The sequence below is a fragment of the Falco cherrug genome, chromosome 2 (genome assembly GCF_023634085.1).
Source record: "Falco cherrug isolate bFalChe1 chromosome 2, bFalChe1.pri, whole genome shotgun sequence".
Classification (NCBI taxonomy): domain Eukaryota; kingdom Metazoa; phylum Chordata; class Aves; order Falconiformes; family Falconidae; genus Falco; species Falco cherrug.
The window spans coordinates 50,836,189-50,846,285 of NC_073698.1; the positions used below are offsets into that span (position 1 = coordinate 50,836,189).

At 36.5% G+C, this 10,097-nt stretch overlaps 1 protein-coding gene across 1 annotated transcript; it reads right to left on the reverse strand.

Annotated features, from left to right (window-relative positions):
- Nucleotides 1-2,001: 2,001 nt before the first annotated feature.
- SLITRK6 (SLIT and NTRK like family member 6) lies at nt 2,002-9,689 on the reverse strand. Its single transcript, XM_005446285.3, has 2 exons — nt 9,188-9,689; nt 2,002-5,861 (listed from the first exon to the last, which is right to left on the reverse strand). Exons 1-2 carry the CDS (start codon nt 9,248-9,250, stop codon nt 3,324-3,326), a joined length of 2,601 nt encoding a protein of 866 aa, XP_005446342.2. The 5' UTR covers nt 9,251-9,689; the 3' UTR covers nt 2,002-3,323.
- Nucleotides 9,690-10,097: the final 408 nt, after the last annotated feature.

The window sequence follows — 10,097 nt, forward strand, 5'->3', positions numbered from 1 at the left end:
TATTGCATCTTTCTTTTTTTGTATGTGATACCTCTCTTACGTCATGATTTTATTTTTAACAGCTCTTGACATTCTTCAGCTAAAGAATAATCATACAAGGTCAAATTCTTATACTTTTTTGTCATGGCAATATAAAGCTTCCTCAAAACTGGAAAAATCACTCTCTGAGAGCGTTAATAAGAGGTAAGGCTATAGACAGATCCCTCTCCCCTCATCATACAAACTTTCACTACATGGTAGTCCAGTAGGGGCAGACAATAGGAAAGTGGATGACGTGCCACATTCTAGCGATTCCTGCAAAACCACTTGCAGTGTTACAGACTGCCACTGAGTACAGCTGCCCTTGCATAATGAATGATGTGAATCTCTTTGCTGAGGGAAAGCTAAAAGCTAAAGCTCTCTTTAATTCTGCTGAGTGATGCTCTGATACAGCTGTGTAACTAAGTTGCGTTGACATTAATTTAGCTCACTCTTCCGATGCTTGGAGACTGCAACGAAGAAGAATGTTTTGCCACATTTGTCCTCAACATTCTGTCAAGTAACTGTTAGCAGCTAAGCAAAGTGACATCTGTGCATGTGGCAATTGTCTTTAGTCTGAAGCTATTTCTCTTAAATCTAAGCCTGAGGGCCTGAATTATGATTTCCCTGTGTCTTGCCAATTGCAGGGTATTATTTTTACATACAAAATACCCATTTTTTTACTAATGGAAATAACTACTGAAATGAAAGACAATGAAATATGAAACTTCTTTATCAAGTACCATCTACATTTTTGTTGGGTTTTTTGTTCTAACACTAATTTGGGACCTCTGAGAATTCCAAAAAGGACAGTATTAGAAGGTGTGATTGAATGTTCAAAGCTTTCTCGTGTCACTTCCATTGACTGAATTTAATTCTTCATTGGATCTTAATTATTTCAAATAATAAACTGATCTTGATTCTGTGTGCAACTGAATTGTTTCATTGTAGACATCTAGTGTAATTTTGACGCTCTAAGCCATCCCACCTGGGCTCCAATTCCTCCTCCAGATCAGGATATGGGTTTCCATATGTTCTATGGCATGTCCATGAAACTGGTTCACATGTCTTTAATATGCAAGGACAGCTAAAATAACACTAGATAACTAAGTTAATATAAAGTTAATGTAGCTGCATTATCCTTTTTTGCCTCACCCTTACCTGCACAAGTAAGACTTAGCATAATCTTTACTTGTCTGGAATAAAGACAGCAAAGAAACAAATATGTTGTCACCAGATTTACTCTTCCTAAATTCTCCTAAATACACAAGTTTTCTGAACTAAATGATTCGCAGTCACGGAAAGAGGAAGTGGTAGTTATACTCTAATGACTGGAATTTTGATTTTTGGAAGCCAAGAAGTTTGACTTGCATACCAAATTGATGACACCTCAACAATACTGATAAGGAAGCTGATTTGTTAACAGAGACAACATGTGGTCAGATCCTGAAATTACAAAAAACAGTATAGCACCATCAAAGTCATTATGTCTATGCAAATTTGAAAGAACTGAGAATCTAACTTTTCTATTTAGTATAGGAAAATTTTCTGTCAGAAACTTATGTACAAAGACTATGAAGAACTCACATTTGTATATACAAATAGGTAAGACATCCACTGTAAGCTGAACTAAAAAGAATATATTTTTAGTTTATCGAGATTTCAGTGCTAAGTTTAGCATACATACGTAGACATGTAATTAAGCTGATCTCTTGCTCTACAAATAGAAATCAGAAAAAAAAAAAAGTTCATGCATAGTCAGATTACAAAAGATTTGCTTAGAGGAAGGTAAATGCAGATAAGAATTTGTGCTTTGGCACCGTGTCAGTCATGCACAGAAACTGAATGGCCTTAGTGCACTCTGGACAAGATGCTTCTGCCCACATGACAAGAGTGAGAAGCACTGTGTTTAATTCCCAAAGAGTTCCAAACCTGTGCATGCAGAAGTTGCTGCCTTCTTTAAAAAGTGACTTTTAAGAAAAAGACATTTAAAAAACACTTTATTTCTTTTTCATTGTTAGAGAGCAGTTCCTCGATTTGCTTGAAAGGCAGCCAGGAATAAGCTTTTTCTTGCAAGTTGAAAAAAAATACAAAATTATACAGAATAAATAGTAAATATAAATCTAGCAAGAATTCATTGCAAAAATAAACCTGCAGTGTTCCACTTTTTTTTTTTAACCTATTTTTCCCACAATACTTCATTCTCTTCTAATTTCAGAAAATATAACATATTTTTGTACAAACAACTAAATAGTACTATTTTTCCTCGTGTGTGTACTGTTGCAGTTATTCTGTCTGGGAGTTGCTTTTGGGTAGGGTGGGAAAGGACCTGTATTTGCACTTGAAAGCTCCTAGCCACAGCAAACTTAGTTTCTCCAAGAATATTTAAAGCCAGCACAGAAGTTATTTATATATAGATAGATATATGAAAAAATCAAACTTGTGAAACACAGTAAAATATTTACAGCTGATTCTCAGTAGCTTTTCAAATTGCCCAGGATTATGAGTTGAAACACCAGTGATGAACAATATTTTATAGCAGCAGCTCAAGAAAAGATTGTCCAAACTTAGGTAAAGCTATCAGATAGGGGAAGTAGCAAAAGACTTGCTTTTTTCTTCGTTGAAGACTTTGGGTAAACATTGTTACATAGTTTTCCTTCCACATACTGATACAGAACACACATGATGAAGTTTTGTGTAAAATATTAAATATTTGCAGGCTCTGGGTGCATACAGAAAATGTTTTGTGGGTTTTTTTTGTTTTTTAACTGACATTTAGTATGACATTTCAACTGCTTTCATATTTATTATAAGGGTATGTTAGGTGTAGTTGTAGACAATGGTCATGTATGCAGTGCACGTACTAACCTAAACAATACACACTAACTGTATAACTACAAACACAGGTGGTGTTTTGTTTTGTTTTGTTTTGTTTTTTTAAAAAAAGGAATCTAGTTAAAATGAGGGAAAAAAGAAAGAGTAAACATAACAAATACTTTACCATAGGTTGGGTACAGATTGGAGAATACCATACACATCTTTTAAAATGTTGAGGAATATTGCAATAGGCAAGCTTCCTCCTGCAGTTCAATCACACAAAGTTCATGTTTAACTTGGGGTGAGACATGTTGCCTGCGCACAACCCCATGGCTTCCCACAGTGATCCCTGAGGTTTTTTTTGCTAGGATTACTGCTGTGCTTAAGTTCTGACTGTTGACATTTTATTATAAGGCACTTTTATTTACAACTGTTCCAATTTAAAATGGAATTACAGAAATTCGGCCCTAGCCCAACATATTATCACTTCATGTTTGCTGCTCCAGGACTTCCAGGTAGTCAGGCTCAGCATGTAAATTAGCTTTGAGTTCAAAATACTCATTTTTAGTTTGTTCTAGAAAAACCTTTCTTGGCCTGGAATACATGAGTGTCTCCATTAGCTTCAGCTCCTCATGTGTTCCAGGATAATGAACTTCCATTTCAGGCTGGAGCTGTACAACATTTTTTCTTAGGTACTCTGTGATCCCTAGTTGCTGCAGTTCTCTTTCTTTTTCAAGAATGTTTCTATACAAGCAGCTGGCATCCTGAAAAGACAGAAATTCAGCAGATTGATCTGTAGCCTTATATTTGACATTTGAACCTGTCAGAGGTGAACTATTCTCTCTTTCCAGGAGACTTCGGCGTAGATGTTTGGAATTGTTTGCTTCCTTCTCACTTCCCTCCTCCTGTTGCTCTGTGTGCTTGGGGCTGAAGGATGGGCTGCGGTAGACCTGAACCATGGGAGTAACCATACGTTGCTCATAGAGAGTCGCTGCTGGGCGCTCTGCTGTGTGGTGTGTTGTCTTATGCCCATACATGCTGTACTGAAGGTGAACTGGGCTACTATCCCTCATTTGTTCATCCACTTGTTTCTTTTTGCATCTTCGTCGCCGGTGCAGTACAAGAACAACTATTCCTGCTGCACAAAATACAATAGTTATAAACACAATTAGAAGTCCTAATATTAGAACAGAAAGTGGGACTGCATCTGTAAGGGACCGCAGGATGGTGTCTGCGGTGTTGGTAGTAGTAGAAGAAGTTGTCACAACTACAAAACTAGCACGAGTCGGTAGGGCAGGGCTCTTTATTAAACCTGGACACAAGACTTCACTGTTCAGGGATTTCAGTTCTTTTTTTGCTAGGTGTCCTGGAGATTTACAGAAAAGATCACCCATCATTGTATTCTTGCTCAGTTTTTGTATCCATTTTTGCAGTCCAACTGAATCACAGGTGCAGTCCCAGGGGTTGTCTTCAAGTTCAATTTGTACCAGCATATCCAGTTCATCCAAGACATTGCTCACAGGCAAATGAGCAAATTGGTTTGTTTTCAGATTTAATCTGGCAAGTGGAACACCTGAAAAGATATGGGGGGGCAAAGTCTGCAGAAGGTTGTTATTTAAGTAGAGGACCTTAAGTTTTGGCATTGCATTAAATGTCCCTGGCAAAACTTCTTTGATGGCATTATATTCAAGGTACAAATATTCCAGGTGCTGAAGGCCAAGGAAGAGATTCTGACTTAGCTTTGTAAGATGATTGCCATTGAGATATAGTTTCTGCAGTCTAGTCAGATTCATGAAGGATCCTTCCTCAAGGATTTCAATGCGATTGTTCCCCAGGTGAAGCATTTCCAGGCTGGCATAGTCCACAAGATCTGATTTCAGTAGTGTCTGAATAATGTTTCCAGCTAGAATAAGCTTTTTAGGATTTGGAGGAGGAGGTCCTAAATCAGACAAGCTTTCAATGTTTCGCTCCTGGCAGTGCATGAGAACTCCTGAGACCATATGGCTGGTGCAGTGACAGGGGACAGGACAATAGATTCCTGGAAACTGAGTAGTAGGCTTTAAAGTATGAAGCACTAAACTTGGTTCTTTAGTAGGAGCTTTCAGGATAGGAATCACCTTAGTTGATAGGTGACTGTCACTGATAGAGGTGGTTACAACCAAGGGCAGTGACCCTGAAGGATCTTCAAGTTCATGGACAGGATGAGTGGGACAAAGTGATTCTTTTTTCAACCGGCTTAAGATGCTGCCTTTGATAACTGGAGGACTATTGCATACAATGTCACCTATTATTGACTGAGGTGGCATATTTTCTAGCCATATCTTCAGCTGCAGCAAATCACAGTTACAGGCCCATTTATTGTCTTCCAGCTGAAGGTCTAGTATTCTACCAATGTGTTCCAAAAAGCCAACATAGGGGAGTGTCTGTAATTGGTTTCCACGAAGATCTAAATGTGTCAATGGCACAAAACGAAATATATTTGGAGGAAGATATTCAATGGCATTATCATTCAAAATAAGCACTTTAAGCCTGTTGAGCTTGCTAAAGGCACTTGCTTCAATCACTGTGATGAAATTGTTGTCTGCTTGAAGAAACTCCAAATTTTCCAATCCATTAAACATATCTTCTTTAAGTGTTTCTAAAGAATTGTGATTGATATGAAGTTGTTTAAGAAGGCTGAGACCATTGAAAGCCCCAGGCTCAATATCTGCAATATTATTAAAACCAAGATGTAGAGAGATAGCATTAACAAGGCCAGCAAAATCATTCATGTGTAACATAGTTAGACCATTGTTTAACAGATTAAGATGGAAAGGCTGTGATGGTGGGACATATATTTCTGATACCATCTTGATGCCTCTTTCTTCACAGTTTATAATCATGATATCATCCTTTTCTTCACAGGAACACAAACTCTGACAAGATCCTCTGACTGAAGAAAACGAAGGCTGTGACTGGAAAGGATCAGATGCAACTGCAACTGAATATACAATAAAAATCCAGAACTTCATCTTGCCCAGCAGATTCTATAAAAAAAAAAAAAAAAAAAAAAAAAAGGGGGTGGGGGGAGGGGAAGGAAAAAGAAAAGTAATAGAGTCACGATTTCACAGGGCTGATTTTTTTTTTTTTTTTTTCTGGCTAGAAGGGAGCAGTAACCATTCCTAGTAAATGTCACTGAGCTACCTCACCTTTCAACCATTGAGCTACCTCACCTTTCAACAAAATTATATTATGACAAACATTGCAATGATTTTCTAAGCAGAAAAAAATATATTTAATTTACTGAATTAATAAACACAGTCAGAAGGGGAGTGCTTCAGTACTTTCATGCTGATACCCAAAGTAGGAGATAATGAAGAGCGTGTCGTCTTTGTCTATATACCATATAGAATGTTTTGCCAGTGGGAAACAATAGTAAGTTACTGCCAACTTATATCAAGGCTAATATGACATTTTGGAATCTTGCTTTGTGTCACCATATAGCACTGTGAATTTTAAAAGCACCTTGCTGAGCTCAACTTAATATTGTCCAGCTGCTGAAGAGAAGAAATAAGATTTCGTTTGGTTCAACAATATGTTGTGAGCAAAAGCCCATTCATTCAGGATACACGGAATCTCTCGTTTGGTTCTGCATTATGTATGTAAATGAAAAGGTATTTCCTCTGCAATCCTTGTACCCCCTAAACCGAAAAGGAAGTAGACAAAATAATTATTTTTCTTAAATGTTAATGCATATGTTATAGTTTGTGGATATTTAGTGAAAGCAGTAACACAGCACGTAGTAATATACTGTGTTTATATAGAATATATGCATAAAGCAATAATTACACAAAGTAAAAAAGAGGAGAGAACTGACAATGCAATATGTGAGAAGAAACAGGTAGGCAAGGGATAAACATTTTTTTTTTAGATTAACTATTAGACTCCTTCCAATTATTATAACCATCAATTACCACAAAAATTCTGAAATTTACATGGAACTGTACTTTACCAGTTAAAAATGATCACCAGTTATCACCCATATGTTATGTAACTTAAATTAGCATCTGTTAAGCTGATCTTAAACTTTCCAATACCTGATAAATGCATCATTACAGTACAACTATGCAGTCACAAGCAAAATTTAAATTTTGAAATAGAACATTTGTTATCATTGGATTCAGTTAATTTCTGCTTCTTACCATTTGAAGAATCTCTTTCTTTCTGTCAAGGCTGTCTAATTACCAATGGTAATTCTTGATGCATGAGATGGAGTGAAATTACTGTTTATAACTTTTAGCTAAATAAATATCTGTACATTTCCATAACAAATATTTTAAATTGAATGGATTATTTAAAAGATAAGCCCTTTTTTTGGTTACGCTATCTATTCTAGGACTAAACTAAGCAGGTTTCTCAAGTAATCCGTCTAATAAAGGTCATTTGATCTTTCAAAGTAAGCTATTGACACATGGAGTACAGAATGTCACTACACAATTAACCAACTGAAGAGTTAATTTCTGAAAGATTAGAACATTTCACAAGGACTTATTCAATTACACAGATGAACATGTGGCCATATGATTTGGCATCTCACCAATAAATATTTTAATTATCATGTACCTTTGTTACCAGCAACACCATTTCTCACGGTTTCCCTTAAAACAGATTGCAAAGGTCTATACATGCAGGCACTTAAGGGCTGTGGTATGAGTATTACATACACACACAAAAGCAACAACAGCAAATGTGTGCACTGTGAATTATGTTTTTCTCTATTCGTAGTCCCTGATCAGTGGGAGTAGGTGTATGTTTAGAAGTAGTAGAGTGCAATTCACAGTATGAGAAAAAGTGTTCCTAAAAGTATGACCTTTTACCTTTTTTTCAGTTGAACAATTAATTTTGTTGTCTCATATAATGCCCTTCAAACTCCAGCTGCTTATGTTTAATATATGTCCTCAAGTATGTTTTCCCAAGTATTGGATAAGACACAACATGTCAAGATGTTATTTTGAAGTATGCAGAATAATTCTAGGATCATATTAAAGTAGAGATTTATTCTTGCTTTACATGCATCAGTATCCCTTTCAGTGACCCAAGGTAAAAAAAGGCAGGCTCTTGACACAGATGCCAGCTTCAAACCTAGTGTATGACTTAGACTTTATTTCTGTGCACTTTTTCTCTGTAGGAATTCCAGCTTCAATCTGCATCAAATTAAAACTGTACTTACAAAGTCCCTGAGCAAAATTAAATGGAAAAAAAAAATCTGAAAAGCATGTTGCATTTTAGTGCACATTGAAAAATTAGGTTATAAAAATGAAAGCCCTCCTCTCAGAGATGAAAGTAAGAACATTTGTAACCAATTGGAAAACATTCCCATTTTAATCATCATCATACTTCTGTGGGCAGCACTGCCAGAACTCTCACACACACATATACACACAACAAAAAATAATAGAAGACTTGTATTCCTTCCTCCCTTTCTTCCTTTTTCCTTTTTTTCTTTCCTCTTTTTTTTTTCTTTTTTTCTGAATACTCAGGAATATGTAACGAAGGTCTCAGTGGGCTACTATTGTAAAATAAAAACTGCTTTCAAGTAACAGATGATCAATGAAAGTACAGATGATTTAACTGAAAGCACTCACAATAAAATAAAATTTAATTTAAAAGACTTAGCAAAGCTGACTTTTTAACGTGGTGAGGTTTTTCAGCAAATTCTACGTGGTAACTTAAGTTTGTTCATTTTATCTACTTTCATGTAAGTCAGTACTGACTGCATGCTGTAACTAAGCCTTTTGCAGTAGGAATTCCAAAAGACTAAAATATGTCACAGTCCCCTCCATGAGGCAAAGTTGAATACTTCCAGAAGTAGTCACCTTATAGCAAAGGCATTACATGCTTGACAAGTAAAAATCAAAGTATTTTTAAAACAATGAAATACCATTTTATTTTACTTATGGTTTTGTTTGTTTGGTTGTTTTAGTTCAGATATTTAAAAATTGCATATTGAAGAATTTCAAAACCTCAAACTAAGAACTCGCAATTTCTAAAAGTCTTTGGGATTGTTTATTAAATTCTGAAGAGAATCACAGTCAGATGATGCATTTAAGACCATTCTTGCACTTTAGGAAATAAAACCAAACACCCATTCCTCCCCCCTCAACAGATCTGAAACCAGCATTTCCTTAATACAAACATTCTACACAGTTGGCAGTTTGAATAAATGCACCTGGCAGGCGGTTTGAAAACAGTACAAACTGCCATCATTGAACCTAAAAGTTATACAAAGTCATGCAGAAAAATAAATTCAGCTGGTACTGAGATATGAATATCTCATATGCTAAGCTAATTAACTAGCTGGTATCTTTCTTACCTGTACAGCAGTAACACTCCCTGGAACGCTCAGTAACAGTAGGAGCAGCTGTTTCAATGTCATGTAATTTTTCCTGGTGAAAAATGCACGCTTACCTCTGAGTTTCACTTTGCTGCAAGCTCTAGTAATACTACAGCTCCATAAAGTTACAATCCTTGTTCAGAAGACAAAGTACAAAGCTTTCAATTCAAAAAAATCTTCCAGGCAGCGTGCACATCAGACTATCCTGTAAGCAGTTGTCCTTTTCCCTCAATTAAAATTCACAGCATACTTCACAGCTATGCTGACTTTTCTGCATATAGTTAACTGTTTGCAAGCATTTTGATGCAGTAAACAAACAAGATGCTCAGCAGAGCTTGACTTGATCACTTGGTTTCAGATTTTTAGATCCAAGCTGCTTCTGTGTTCTCTCTGCTCTTTCTAGTCTTTCTTGTTAGCTCAGTTTGTTATTAGTCAGATTGCCAGGGGCTGGGAGGTAGGCGTAAATAAAGAGACTTCTTGGCTTTTGACTCAGCCTTTAAGCCCTTCCCCACCAGAGAGCTTTAATCTGCCAATGTCATTTAATACAAGATACAGCTCCACCTTGAGACAGATCAGCTCCTCCTCCCCCTGCAATTTCTCTCACCTCCTTTTTCCCTTATCTAAGTGAACCTCGCAAAGTAAAATTCAGCTAAATATCTTCTAGATTGCTTAAGGTCTGTTAATGGCTGATTTTGCAAAACAGTAAACAGCCACTGCAGCTCTCGCAGTTTGCTCTCTTGGGCAGATCTTGCATTTATTTTATATCTGGAAATGCTTGCTTTAGAAACTGAAAGCATTCCAGCCCAAATACACTCCACAAAACACACCACAAGGGAAACCTTGTCATCTGGAAAATATGTCTATCACAATTACGTGCAAGATTATTAAA